At 45.5% G+C, this 15,110-nt stretch overlaps 1 protein-coding gene across 2 annotated transcripts in view; it reads left to right on the forward strand.

Annotated features, from left to right (window-relative positions):
- Nucleotides 1-2,047: 2,047 nt before the first annotated feature.
- Nucleotides 2,048-15,110, forward strand: part of SMURF1 (SMAD specific E3 ubiquitin protein ligase 1) — a 45,322-nt gene continuing 32,259 nt past the window's right edge. For both annotated transcript variants that reach the window (XM_084216203.1, XM_084216204.1), the window contains exon 1: nt 2,048-2,292. In XM_084216203.1, coding sequence (XP_084072329.1) covers nt 2,238-2,292 — 55 coding nt within the window. In that variant the 5' untranslated portion in view covers nt 2,048-2,237. The remainder of the gene's footprint in view (nt 2,293-15,110) is intronic.

Consider the following 15,110-nt stretch of genomic DNA (forward strand, 5'->3'; position numbering starts at 1 on the left):
AGGGCTTGAAGCACCTCAAAGGCTTTGCTGAAGGCAGGATGAGGGAGCAGCTTTCCCTCCCTGCTTTGGGGAGTTTGGCTCTTCAAATTGACCCTGGGTGGGCTCAGGGCTCTGCTGCCTCAGGTGCAGTGGGAGGTGATGTGACAGGTAGTTTAATCTGGAGGGAAAATCTCCTCTTCAGGAAACAGACACTCTTCCTCTTTCCTGGATCTGTTCATCAGAGGATTTATGCATTTCTCCTGCAGGCCACCCAGGGAAAAGGGAGTTGGTAGTGAATGTGTTCTCTGGGAGGAGCTGGGCAGCCTCAGTTATGGGTTGAGTATCTCTTACTTAATATTCAAATACTGGGATCTGATGAAATGCCAAGTGCTTCTTACATCCAGAACTATGGACTTAAAAACATGATACAGCACTGCCTGAACATGCACCTGAAGCAGGGCTGGTGCTGCCTGGGCTCTGTGGGCTTCCCAGGGCTGCTGTGGCACTGGGAATGGCCACAGTTCCCTGGCTAAAAGGAAGGTGAGGAAGCTGAATTGCCCCCACAGACACAGAGCTGGGGCCATCACAGTTGGCTTTTCCCATGGCCAGGCAGGGCTGCCCCTTACAGCTGCTCTTTTCTGATGCTCTGATAAAAAGAGAAACAGGATTGAATTCTTTTTCCTGCATGTGCTGGACATAAATCTGTGGTGGATGGTGTTACACAGAACCAGGGCCCCAGAGCTGCTCCTTTCCATCCTTGTGTCAGTAACTTAAAATTTTGTCCTGAAGGCAGGGACCAGGCCAATGTGCCTCTCTGAAAAAGAGTGTTGGGATGTGCCTGCTGTCTCCCCTGGCAGCTGGAGAGCTGGCCTGGTGCCTGCAAGATCACCAAGGCTCTGTGTGGGTGTGTGGGCGACCTGCAGGCAGCTGCTTGCCCTTGCCTGGCCCGGGGGAGCTGCCCTCCCCTGCCACAGGCACAGCCAGCAGGGCAGTTCCAGCTCTGGGGCAGTGGAGCCATGCCCTCCTCCCAGGGCTTTGGGATGGGGCAGCAGAGAAGGGGAGATGCTGCTGTGCTTCCTCAGGGAAGCTCAATCTATTGCTGCATAAAAAAGTAGTTTTTCTGATGAAAACCTCCCCTGTCCTGGCCCCAGAGGAGCCAGGTGGAGGATCATCGAGGCTGGAAAAGACCTCCAAGATCACCCACTGCCCCTTTAGTGCCACCCCTACTCCTCGGAACATTCTCCGGAGTGGGGACTGCACTGCTGCCCTGAGCACCTGTCAGTGCTTGAGCAGTAAGGAAATCTTTCCTAATCTCTAACCCTGGCACAACCTGGGGCTGTTTCCTTCGTGCTGTCACCTGGGAGGAGAGTCCATTTCCTATTGGGAAGTTGTGCACAGTGGGAAGGTGCTGCTCCATTCCTGGAGATGGAACAGGCACTGCCACTGCATGTAGTGGTGTTTGCCCCAGACTGAGAGCCCTTTACATTCCTATGCTACCTGCAGGCACACCTGTGCTCCCCCCACGTCCCCCCCATACATCCTCCATGGGAGCCCCTATTCACCCCCTGTCACCCTCACGCTGCCCTGCATGTCCCCCCCTGAGATCCCCTATTCACCCCCAGGCGCCTCTATTTGCCCCTTTTTACCCCAAGGCAGCACTAGGCACCCCTTTCCCCCCATTCCACCTCAATTCCTCCCTGTGCCACTCTTCGGGCAGTCTCCCTTATTTCCCCCATCCTGCTCCTATTCTGCTCTATTCCCCCGTGTCCCTATCCCATTCCCTTGCCCCATTCCCCATCCCGTTCCTGTTCCCCCATCCCATCCCTGCTCCCTCCATTCCCCTACTGCCCCCACTCTCTCCCTTCGCCAGGGGGCGCTCCCCCGACCCCTCCCGCGCATGCGCCGCACTCCGACCTTCCCCGCTCCGACCTTCTCTTCATGGCGTCCGGACGGGGCCACACCGCCCTGCGCGCTGACGTCACAGCCCTCCGCCGTGCGCGGGGGCGTGGCGGGGGCGTGGCCACGGTTCTCCGCGGCCGGGCCGGGCCGGGCGGGCGCGTCGGCGGCGGCGGCTGAGGCGGCGGCTGGGGAAGGGACTGAGGGCACCGAGCCTGCGGCGGCCGCCGGAACGCGGGCCCGGGCATTCCCGGCATCGTGAGGAGCGGGGGGGCTCGCATGGCGGGGCCGCGCGGAGCCGCCGGTTGAGCTCGGCGCCGCCGCCACCTCCTCGTTCTCCTCCTCCTCCTCCTCCAGGCGCGATGTCGAATCCCGGTACCCGCCGAAACGGATCCAGCATCAAGATCCGACTCACAGGTAACGGGGCGGCGGCGGCGCCGTGTGTGTGTGGCCGCACATCCACGGCTGGGCCCGGGGTCCCCTCCCCTCCCCTGGCGCCTTCGCCCCCTCCCCGGCCTGGCTGTGAGGGGAGGGGCGGCCGGGCCCGAGCTCCAGCCTTGCTTAACTTTTATTCGCCGTTTTTCTCTTCCGCTTCTACCGCCGTGGCCCGGCGGAGCCTCTCTGCGCTTTTGTGTATTTATATTTTTTCCCGCCCCTCCGGCGTGGGGTGCTTGAGCCCCCTGGGGGTGACATAAATTTGAGGCGGGCGGGGGTTTGTCACTGTTTTGTCCCCCTCGTTCTCCAGCAGGTCAGGGCACGCTTCTCCTTCCCGAGGTCTTTCCTGCACCGTCCCCCGTGGAAGGTGACAGTCACCACCCCCTCCAGCACCCTGACCCTAAACGGGGTCCCTTCTGCGCTCTTCCCCATGGGGAGTCCCTGTTCATAACTCTCGCCTGCATCCTGCCCATTTGTGGGGTCTCTTCTGCACCCTCCCCGTGTGAGGGGGTCCCTGTGGCACCCCTGCCCTCCTCCCAGCCCCCTCCTGGGCTCTCTTCTGCACCTTCCCTGTCTGTGGGCATCCTTGTGACACCTTTCCCACTTCCCAGCCCTTTCCCAGGGGTTCCCCTGTTCCCTCTCCGATGGGGTATCCCTCTGCTCCCCCTTCCACCCGTCCAGACCTCACTACCCTTCCGTGGGGTCTCCTCTCTACCTTTCCCAGCAGGATTCCCAGGGCCACCTCTCCCACAGACTGGCTTTCAGCTAAGCCTTTCATAATTTGCCTTACTTCACTTTAATTAACAACCCCCCCAACCTCCTGTGTGCCGAGGAGGATAACTCAGTTGCTAATGAGAAAATACCCATTTAGTTGCTTTTAGCTGGGCTTTTTTTAGCGTGGTTTTTTAATTTTCCCTTCTTCCTCTCAACTTGTTCTCACCTGGCACATCCTGCATTCAACTTTGGAAGTTCCTTCCCTGTGCTGGGGGTGACACCCAGAGCTGTGTCTGTCCTGCCTCTAGAGGGTTCATGGATGGATAAACCAATTTGTGTTGGACCCTGGAAGATTTGGATTAAGTCTTTTGGAAGCTGCTCTGGCCGATGCCGAGCCTGCTTCTTTAATGAGAAGAGACACAGTTCCTGCTTGTTGAGACTGCTGTGTGAATTATTTAAAAATAAGGTTCAGTCCATTCTTTCAAAGGCAACAAGTGGATGCTTGGAGGTCACTTGGGCTGGAGAAGCCACAGTGCTGCTCTGGGTGACCAGAATTGATCCCTGGAGAGGAATCTTCTCTGTTTGGGTGCATAAAACATTGGCAAATAATGAGAAAACGGTGTTGGTGAAACTGCAGTTACAGGTTAACTTTCTCCTGGCACATAACATGCTCAGAGGCAGATCATCAAAAAATAAAAATCCTGGTGTTCTTTTAATCCTTTGATTCTGCACTGCTTGTGCTTCAGAAGACCAAAGTTTGTGAGGATAATGTAAATCTGAAAATCCTTTTCTTGGATGGGAGAAGGCTGGAAATATTTTTAGGTTGTATGAATGATGTTTGATCTGAAATGAGTTTTGTGGTGATGTATACCAAATGTCAGCTCAGTCCTTAATGTGGCTTATTTTTATGCAAGTCAGTCAATAAAAATGTGAGTTAAGTAACTTAGGCCATGGTCATAGCCCTTCTGAGCTGGAGGAGATCATTTAAATAACAGAGAGAAGCTGTTGGGTTTAATTTTAAAGGCTGAATGCTGCAGCGAAATGCTTTTTTACTTTTAGCATACACTAGTCTTCTCTCTGAGCTGGGAATGTTTCCTGGAACAGACTGAAGTTTCAGTTTATTGAGCAACTTGGTAGATTTATTTTTTATTACTTCCCATTTTTTAACTGTATTGAAGAAATCTCCTGCTTGCTCAAACACATCTTCTGTTTTTACAAGCAGGAAACCTGGGTGATGTGACAAAAACTGCTGTATTTAATCAACAAATAAATTGCTCTGGGAGAGGTTTAGCTCTGGAATCGTTGGGCAGTGCTGAGTTCTTGGCTGGAACTGGGGTGCTGACTTACCTGTTTCAAATAGCTGCAGCCAGCCTGGCTGTTGTTTTCTCATCTCCTTGGCTCTTGGGAGATTTGAGCACATTTAAATCAAGACAGAGGACCTCGTTTGTTATGATTTACTACCTGCATTGTGTTTCCTGTGATTAGGCACCATTGAAGTTTTGCAGTACTGAAAATAGCAGTGTAAACACCACTTAGTATGCCTGTGAGTGTCACTGGGTGAATGGCAAGGGAACAGTGGTTGAACCTCCTGTGATTTTTCTAAAGACATAATTTTTTCCTCATCTATGGTAAAGGCATTTGTGTTAACAGAGTGTTGGGGTTATTTATGTGAATATAAGTAAAAGTTCTCAATCTGCTGATGATTAGCAGAAATGATCTCCCAGTTTATGCAGAATGATGTCAGTCCTAGCCTGATGCAAATTGTAATGAAGTGAAATGGCAAATAATGCACCCTGTGCAGAAATACTAAAAACCTCAATGTAACACTGAGTTGCATGACAGGTTAAAATGGCTTTGTGGCCTGTGGATCTCAAATATGCTAATCTCTGTCATATCTCAGTTTCTCCTCTTCTTTCCACTGAAGCCTTTACCCCAGCGGGTGATGCAAGAGCCAGAGATACTCTGGCCTTGTCTCTTGGCCCTTGGAACAGTTCTAGGCAGAGTAAGAGAAAACTTCCTGTTAAATCTGTGGTCTCTTCCTATCCTTGCTGTCGTCAGGGCAGTGCAGCAGTGGGGGAATTGCCAGCACAAGGATGGAAAAATGAAGTGATCCTGTGAGTGCATGTCCTTGCCAAATATGCTCAGGGTCTGCTGGGTCAAGGAGGAACACAATCCACAGGCCAGGGAACCTTCATGGAGCATGTGTCCCTTTTTTACCCTTGTGCTTCTCTGAAACCTTTGTTTGCTGCTGCTCCCTGGGGAAGTTCCAAAGGGTTCATCATCTCCAAGGCTCACACACGCCTTGCTCACACTTGTGTCACCCACAAGCACTGGTGAAAAGTGCAGTCTCATGGTGCTGGGTATGGCAGACCCCCTGATCCAGGTAGCTTGTAGGCAAAGGTTGCAGATGGAACTGGGAAGGCCATGGAGAAATGGACTAAACATGGAACTTTACCAAAAAAAGCTGTGAGTTCTGGTTTCATTGGTTCTGGCTTTTTCAGCAGGGCCTCAGCTGAGGTGTTAAAAGCTGGCTGGCTTCTGGGGCCATTGTGGAACTGAGGGAATTTAAACTTTAAGGATCACTTCCTAGCTGGATCTCACATACACGGTTGGATGGCCGTGTTGAGGACTGATGGCAAAACAGTTTCTTTAGCAGAGAGGCCAGAGTTGGTGTAACTGGAGGATCCCAAATAATCTTCTCCAAGCACTTCACTTTACTGTGGTTCAGAGTCCTCAATTGCTCCTTGGAAGACCTGGCCTGGGAATGTTTACTGCTCGTAGTGGCAGTTTTGGAAGGGAGGTGTAGGTGAGAATCCTTCCAGATGTGAGGGGTAAGAAAGTGCAGTGTCAGATGCATCAGGGAAGAGTGAGGAAGATGATGATGAAGCAAGTGGTTGCTGTGAGGGGATCTGTAGGTGACAAATCTGATTCCTGTAATGAAGGTGGTTGTGCTTTGCAGTGGCAAAGAAAGGGGAAGAGGAAGAAGTGACACAGATGAGTATCCTGCACACACTTCCAGCTCAGTGTAGTCAGCCAGTTCAGGGAAGCCCCAGCCATGAAGTCTGGCCAGTTGGTAGCTGGTAAATGAGTGGCTTTGGGACTTTCTGCATTTGTAATTCAAGGAATCCATAAAAGAATACAGTGACTTCAAGTAGAAGATAAAACATTATGTTGTCATTAGAGCAGTGTTCACTTGAGATTCTAACAAAGACACAGACTAAAGTGTGTCCCAAATGTCAGGATGTTTTACTTCCCTTTCATGACTAATGTATCGAGCAGTGCAGCAGAGTTGACTGACTGATCAATAGCAACGCTAACATTGGTGACCTGGACACTTTCCTGTCCCTTGTTCAGGAACAGTGAATATCTGTGTAGGGATCTCTCAGTCAGACATGATGAATACATCATGGGCTGGCTGTAGTTTTATGGTAGGGCACCAGGACCACTGGTTCCAGGTGAAGAGTGCTGGGGCAGGAAGGCAGGAAGAGCTGGCTGCTCATCCCAGCCTCCCTGGCAGTTGGTATTTGATGTCGAGCCAGCTTTGTGCCATGGGGGACGCGGTGGGAAGCAGCAGTTGGGTAGCTCCAAATTTATTTAGTGTGGTAATCTGGGAGTGTGTAGAAATCCGTGTCTCGTTCTTTTCTTCTTGTGAGGATTTTCTCTTCCCCAGTCTGCTGGGAGCGGGGCCCCGGCTGCGATTGGAGCGCGGGGCTGGAGCTCCGTGCGGAGCTGGGCTGCACATTTCCTGTGTGATGCTGAGCGAGGCACTTCATCTCCCTCTGCCTCCCTTCCCCATTTGCCTTGGGATGCAGCAGCGTTTTTGGGAAGGTAAATTCGTGGCTGTTCAGAGCCCTGTGGATAGGAATGGCCAAGAGGCTCGGGCCATGTAACTCTGAGGACGTTAAGGAAAATAAAATTTTGCTTTCACGGGAGGAAGTGGAGAGCACAGCCTTTGCAGTTGGCTAGCTGACATTTTTGGGCTGCCAAAGTGGGAATCCAAAGAGCAGCCTTGTCCTCTGGGCAGGCTATGGGGAGCAAGTCTCCTTTTTTACTTCTCCCAGTAAGTCAAAGCTGTGCCAGCACCATTGTCCTGGTGGAAGTAAATTAAATCACCAAAAGGAGTTTGTTTGAATATCCCCCTCAGGCAGGGAAAGTAGAAACAATAACTACTTTATTCCTGACTTGAAACTTTCTTTTGTCAAATTGAGTGTCTTCATATAAAGAAATGCAATTTGGGATGTAGTTGTGCAGTTCACGATTTCTTTTTTATTCCATACTGCCCACTAGTCTAAGAACAGTTTTCTCATCCATTTCTTGAAACAGCTTTATCACATTTCTAAGATTTTGTAGCATCATCCTTTCTGTTTGTGTTTCAAAATTAATCATCAGTTCCAGGGAAATACAAGCAGTGTTGAATTTCTCAGTGAGGAGGTTGCTCTTATACCACGATTTTCTGTGTGTTGGGTGGAGAAGCTTTACTGCCAGCAGCTCCAAGGCTGCTGAAATTGCCACTGTAAATAAAGATCAGCGAGCCCCCTCAGTTTTTCCTGAGCTGGCTGGAGATTTGCTTGACAGGTCACAGAATGGAGAAGTACATCATGGAAATACCATCCATGTGTGTGGTTTTTGGAGGTTTACCTGGATTACTGCCCACCTTGAAGCCAGTCCAGTTGCCATGCTTAGAGCTGGATTAATCTGGTTGGATTACTTGCTGCTATTTATGGTTCTTGAGTCAACTGCTCACTGTCATGTTGGCTTGGGCTGTCTTGGTGGAGGCAGTGGGATAGAGCAGAATGGTTTGGATAAGATGTGGATAAATCAGTTGGATGTGAAGTTTAGGTATGTACTCAGCAGATCAATTCATGTAAGACTTGAGTGAGGAAAAAATTTTTTTAAAAAGGCTGAAAGAGATCTTCCATCTTCCATCTTTTTCCCTAAGTTTGGAATGGAATATTTTTTGTTGTTGTTACGTTTCTCTATTATTATTCCTCTGGAAATAGTCAAAGTGAGAAGGACTAAAGTCTGGAATATCACTGAAAGCTTTGATGTTTTTCATGGAAGCAGATGCTGATTTATTCCTCCAGAGTGAAATAAACTGTTACTGCAAATGGTTTGTTCTTTCCTGTACTGACAGTTGTTGGGACAGTGAGGAGTCAATGTGATCTTGAGTCTCGAGTTTGACAACCGTTGTGTTGGGATCTGTTCAGCTTTTAGGGAATGTCTTCACTGAGGTCTTACTATGGTCCTCGATGCTTTGCCATCCTTCTGTGAGGACAGCACTGCAGTTGAGCCATTTCCAACTTTTTTCACCTGGATATCATCTCACATTCTCTCCCATGTCTGTTGGCAGGCTGCAGTTAAGCCTGCGGGTAGCTGACATGGAGCACTTTATTATGGCTGGTGCTGAGGAAGCTGCTGCTTTGACACTGTGATGTTTCAGCTGCTTACCAGTGAGTTCCTGCAATACTGCTGCACTAACTCAAGATGTTATCTCCTTCCTGGTCTGCTGACCCTCATTGCCAAAAATTTGTCACCTGCCATGAGAAAGCTGGCGGAAGACAACCTGTTCTTGCACCTCAGCTGCTTCAGTGCAAATTCAGCTTTCCTGTGTAAGTCTAGCTCTAGGATTTAGACTAAGCTGCTGAACATTGAAGAGCTCAGGTGTGTGCAAGTCATGTGTTGGAAGTTTTTGGGAGAGAAAATCAGAAGAAGCATTAGTGATTTTGTAAGTCATGCAGCAAGTGTGTATATCTCAATTTAAAATTATTTCTGTAAGTATTAATGTAATAAAAGAAGAAAGCTGCGTATGTTTGCTAAGTGAGGCAGTAGGTCAATTAGCATTTAGATTCTACATGTTTTTAAACTTTGTTTCACATGTGTTTAAGGGGAAATTCAGTAATTTATGAGAGGGGATCCCTGGGGATATTTTACAGTTTTTCATGTCTGGGAAAGTCATAAAATATAATTGGAGAACATAGCAGAAATAATGGAACTTTTTCTTTGTCATACTCTCTTATGAACTGGTAGCTACATGGTGAATATTTGGGGGTGTAGGATGATAAATCTGATGATGCTCTAGTTGAATTGGCAGAGTAAGCATCCATGCTGTTTCAGAAAGAATCTCACCACAGGGCTGTAATAGCTTGATGCCTTCCTCTTCAGTAAGTCATTTTTGTCAAGTTAAAGGCCAAAATTCAAACTGGCTTGTTGTCAGGGACACTAAGCACAGCAGGAAAAAATCCCCAAGGCTACCCAATTCCCAGCATAGATAGATAAAGCTGGCAGAGCATGCTTTACTCATCTTCCCCTCCCCCGGAAAAATCCTCTTCCCTGCGATTTTTTTTTGGAGGATATGGGCACTATTCTGCATACTAATACAATTTAACAGAAAGTATTTAAATGGAAGGTTTGTTTGTGGGTAAAACAATCCATTATTGTTTGGGAGTAATGGAAAAATAATGCACAATCCCTGCAGTGAGCTCGCCATGCTGCAGGCAGCTGTTCCAGCTGTGCTCACCTCGCCACAGCTGGAGGGAATCGCCCTTGGCACAGCAGCGGCTCCGGTGAGCACCGGCCCTGCCTCGGTCCTTGTGTGATGGAGCAGCTCAAATGGGTTAAGCTCATAATCCTAAACTGTAAAAAATGATGGAAAATCCTGTGGAATTGGACTTTGTACCAGCTTCTCCTTTTACACTTGGGGTCCTGATTCCTGAGGCTGTACAGCAGTTTAGGAACGAAGGGCAGTGTTAAACCACGCTATTGACTTCAAGGATTATTGACCACTACGCTGCCTGTTGTACTCCAGGAGTGCTGAGTGTCCCTGAATGTCCTCACTAGTGTGCAGTTTTACCCATGGTTGGTTTTTTTGAATGGTGGATGTTTCTTTCCCAACTCATTATGAAGAAGGTCTGCTGAAGAAAATAAAATTTGTTTATTTTTCTTTCATAGGTAACCTTCTATTATCCTTCTCTTGCAGGAATTCTTGCTTTCATAGGTAACCAGTAGCAGGAAAAGAAATATTTTTTGTAGGATTCAATCTTTTTTCTTCAAGTTGATGAGATCTTTGTAGATACATTTCATTATTTGGAGTAAAATGGCATTTTTGGATGAGTGAATTGGGAAAAATAGCATTTTTGTTGACCTTTTAATATGTTTACAGTTTTGTCTTCTTTAAATATCTGCCTATTTTCTCTAATAATTAGACTAAAATAAAATAGTATGTATTTATCAATTTAAAGTTTCCATATCTTATTTTCATCACAAAATAGCAGATTAAATTTGCATGTGTTAAATTCTGGGCTTCTAAGTTGTCTTCCTCATGTTCCCAGGACAATATGAAAAGCTCCCCTTGTATTTTTCTCCTGAAAATAAAGGTTAAAACACAGAAGATAGTTGCCTTTCTTATTTATACTGGAAAATAATATATTTATTTTGGCAACTCCTCACATCAGTCAGGACTTTCTTTTTTCATGGCCCTGACCTTTCTTCTTCACATGCCAGATTTGGGCTGGGTTGTACCCCCAAAGCCAACCGGACATTGCAGCAGAAAAGTCAATCTCTGTGGTCAGTGTTTTCACATTCTTTAGTACATGGGGTGTATGACCTGGAAAGTTTATTGGAAAGGAAACCTCTTTAGAAATACATGTGCTCTGTTTTCCTGAAGAGCAAAAGGAAAAAAAACTGCCAAAACTCCAGACTGAAAATGGACTGAGTATATGGATTGTATTGTTGCTTTAGCGAAATTTTTTTGACTACACAAGTGCAGAATTTAGAAAAGTGAAGGATTTCAATTTGATTCAGACTTAGAGTGATTGATGCATTTCCCAGGGAATCTGTGTTCTTTGTCCTTGTAGCTGATGTGTTTTGGTTCCTTTCCCATGCGCAGACATTTTTATAAGCATGTGGGAACTTCACTTTAATTCAGAATTAAAATATCATATTTTACAAGTGCAAGTCTAATTAGCAGATATCTCTTTGTTGCTCCTTTAATGTTAATGGGGGGAGAATCCATTACATTTGGTAAGTTTTGGGTTAGCAATTGAGTGTGTGAGCATAAGCTAAAGGTCTGATGTCAGCCTTTGAAAGAGAAATTGGGTGAATTTTCTGGGCTCTTGAAGTGATACTTACTTCAGTGCTTTATATTCCAAGGAATTCCGAGCAGTGTCTCTCATATCTCTTTCTTAAAAACATCTGCAGACAGGTAATGGCCACATTAAGTGCTGCAGTGGGCATGTTCATATCTCATGTGTCTGTAAATACCCTACTGAGCAGACCAGAGAGAGCAGAAATGGCTTAGTGAAAAAAAAAATGCCTGAAATGTTGTGGGTTTTGGAATTGGCAGGGAATTGCTGTGTATCTAATTTTTCATCTCCCAGCTATCCCTTACGTGAAGCGTTTTTGTGCTGTGATCGGCTGATGCATTTAACCCACCCCTGAAATTGTTTTTAACCACAGTGAAAATACTTCTGCTGAGGTCCCCCTTGCACAGATGAGTGGTGAAATAAGGTGAGATGAGGTTAAAAGGCAGAAGTGAAGTTAGTGAAGGCAGAAGGTGCTAGAGAGTGGTTCAGCTGTGAAACTCAGCATGGTCCATCAGCCTCTGAATGTTCTGGAGTCAGAGAAGGGCTTCAGTGCTGAACTCAGGCTTTAATGACTTTACACAACTTGGTAAGTGTGTGATATAACCAAGTTCTGTGATGTAACCACAGATTTAAATCTCTGCATCTTTTCCCAGAGATCCCATCATTCCTTCAATAATCCAGCATTAAATTTACCTCTGGAAAAGCCCAGGGTGTAGGAGTAACTGGCTCTTTATAAGAGTGGCTTCTGCATATTGGGCAATAATTAACTTAAAATAGTATGCTATGTGTACAGCTAGTGTGCCATAGTAGGAACGCCTACATCTTTTATTCCTTATTTCCAAGAATTTTAGGGAATTAAATGTTAATAGACTTCTTTCAAGATTTATTAATTAATGTGTCTGTGCTCATTTATCGAGTTCTATGTGAGACAGCTGGGCAGCCTGACACTGGTCTGCAGCCCCTGGATCTGCTGAGGGTGATGGAATCAGCTCCAATAATTGTGCTGACACCAGCTCTACAAGGAGACTTTGGCAAACAGAAGAAACATGTACATAGGTGCTTTTCTGTGTTGTGTTCTTCAGTTTAAAATTAAATACCTCCTTGGAGTTCCAGGTCTGTCTGGTAACAGGATAAATAGCACTTCAGTATAACCCAGCAGCTTGGCTTGGACTTCTAGTCACAGTCGTTTCTTTTGTAATTTTTTTTATTTGTGCAATCACAGAAGTAATTTGACTTGTTACAAATAATGTTTTGATAAGCTTCAATAGAAGTTAGCAAACCAGCCATCAAATGGGATTTATAAAAAGTTGCTTGGGAAAATATGTTGTAAGTAGTCTGCAATTCAAGGCATTTCCTTTGCAGGATGCTTATCAAGTCTGCATGTGCTACTTCCAAATTGAACTAGAACGTAGATGAGAGCTATTTTTGATAGAAAGGGGTGGGGGGGAAAGAAAATAAAGCCCAGTTGGAAAGTAGTAACAGGTTTTTTTCTCATTGCCTTAGGATGTAAATCCTGCAAGTGTGCAGAGAGAAAACAGACTTTGAAACAGCCGAAGAAAACAGATTTATCTGTGATGTTTGAGATGATGCTGGTAGTGTAAACGTGATTGAAATAGTCATTGTAGGAGTGGTGAGTAAATATACCAGAAGCTTGTGGATAAACTGACTTCTCTTTGCTGCTCCATATGCCAAGTAAAGGCAAAATGTCCTGCTTGTTTCTGGGATGTTCCTTCCCCAGGGAGGCTGTATCAGGAGGAGCAGCCATGGTTTTAAGGATTGTCATGCTCCCAGATGCCAGTGTAAAGCTCTTCTTTTATGCCCTGGATGTGGTTGTTGGCCTCTTCTGGGCTGTTGGAATAAAGATGTTGCAAGACTGAGGGGGAAATGATCCAGCAAATATTTCTGTGAGGATTTCTTGTAGATTAATCAGTTTTTTAGCCTTTTGGTGTTTCACAAATCAGCGGTGAAACCTGGAATGTGGAAGCTGTCTACGCTTTTCAGGACAAAGTGCTGCCTTATTTGACCATCAGGCTGATGGATAAACTTACAGGACAAGCTTAATCTTTTTTTCCAGACTGAAAAATTACCAGGCTGAAAAAGGATCTCACCTGTCATTCTCCTCTAACTAATTTTTGGCTTTTCATCTGGCTTCAGTCAAATTTGATAAAGGCAGCGCCATTAAGCAGACCAGGGCTTGAGACTCATGATGAGGAGCTTGGGAGGGCAAATCCACTCTCCCATGGTCTGGCAGAGTGGTCCTGGTCCCATCCCTGTGCACAGCAGATGTGGAAGGAGCAACCTGGGAAAGTGAGAGGAGCTCTGAGGTAGGAAGGGGAGGGACATACTTGATTAAGTCCCACACGCCTATAGGTAAACCAAAATCCATGAACTATGGTGAGAATTTGGGGTTTTCGTTGGCTTCTTTTTCCCCTAGAATTTAACATTCTCTGAGAGAAACACCCAGATGACTTGATCAAGCACCTGTAATAACACACCCTATATGTTTGTTTGGATTTAGGGGTTTTGTTTTGCCTTTTCACCTAGCTGAAACTGTGCCTTAATTCCTCGCACAAAGCTTCAGCTGCGCCCTGCGAGCACGTCGCTTCCAGCACCAGCCACTGCATCAACCTCCTACTGGCATTTTTTAATTAAAAGAACAGCACTATCACTTCAAATTAGTGCCACATAGCTTATTGGAGTAAGGAGTGAAATGGTGTTTAAAGGTTTTCCTCTAGTGGAAATTTTTTATTAAAATTTGCTCTCTTTTGGGTTTATCAGTAGTTTGTCATTCAGTGCTTGGACAATATCCGATTCCGAGGTGTGCAAGCCCTCTGTGATATGAATGCAAATAAAAGGCTGCCTTTTAATATCTTGACTATTTGATAAACAAGAAGCACCTTTTTCATAAAAACAAAGCAACCAACATTATATTGTTTTATGATTCCCACAAAGCAAGTGTCAGCCTGTTTTTCAAGTGCATTCCCTGTGTGGAGAAGTCAGTGAAGAAATAGATATTTCTGGGAGCTTCTGTGCCATGAACTGTGAAGAGCTGTTTTTGTAATCCTGTTCAGTGAAATTGTTAGGGCTCCGTTATACTAAATTACTGTGAGAGCAAGGAATATATCCAGGGGGAGGTAGCCCTAGTGAGAAATTTCCTCATACAGCATTTCATTTTGTCTGGAATATTAGAACTGTTAACCATCCATGCGAAATGTAATGTATTCAATCTATTTAATCAATTTAAACTGGAAAGCAAATGTCTTAGGCTTTGAGTGAACCAGCTATCCTCATGTACTGGGTTTTTTAGATACTAAGTTCTGGGCTTTGGATGTGCTAATATAGTAGTTTGATAAAGAACTTTTTGTTCAAGAGAACTTTCTTCATATTTTTTTTTTTGCAGGGTCCTGGAACCAAGTGGTGTCACTTGTATAAAATCCTGTGTCTGAATATCTGAATATGCATTAAGACTGAATAGGAAGAGGCATCATATTTTTTCCTTCAAGCTCCAGTTTATTTATGTAATACCTTTGATCAAAGTATCTCAGAGCAGTAGTGGGATTGTAATTTATTGATGTAATGGACACTGACATTTTGTACAAGGAAAATGGCAAACAGGTGCTGTTGATAGGCAAAGTGATGAATGTATAATGTTGAAAAAATTGTGACCTAACATCCCAATCAGAATAATGTGCTAAAACATTTTCACCCAGATCCCAGTCTTTATGACTGCAGATACACTTGGGATTTGAAAGGGAGGTTTCTCTAGTGAGGAGGTTGCAAGTTGTTAATAAAAATTGCCAATGGGAGGAAGGTCCACATATATTGTTGTTAAGCCACTATTGGGAAACTGGTTTTGCAATGAAAATGTTTATTTATTTTGAAAGAAAAATCTGTGCTAGAATGCTACGCATGCTCTACTTATCTGTTTTCATTCTAAACTCTATTTTTATTTTGCTCTCTGCAGCCAGTCTGTAACTAAAACATTCCTAGCATCCTTTGGCTGGA

Source organism: Fringilla coelebs, assembly GCF_963513975.1.
Source record: "Fringilla coelebs genome assembly, chromosome: 16".
NCBI lineage: Eukaryota > Metazoa > Chordata > Aves > Passeriformes > Fringillidae > Fringilla > Fringilla coelebs.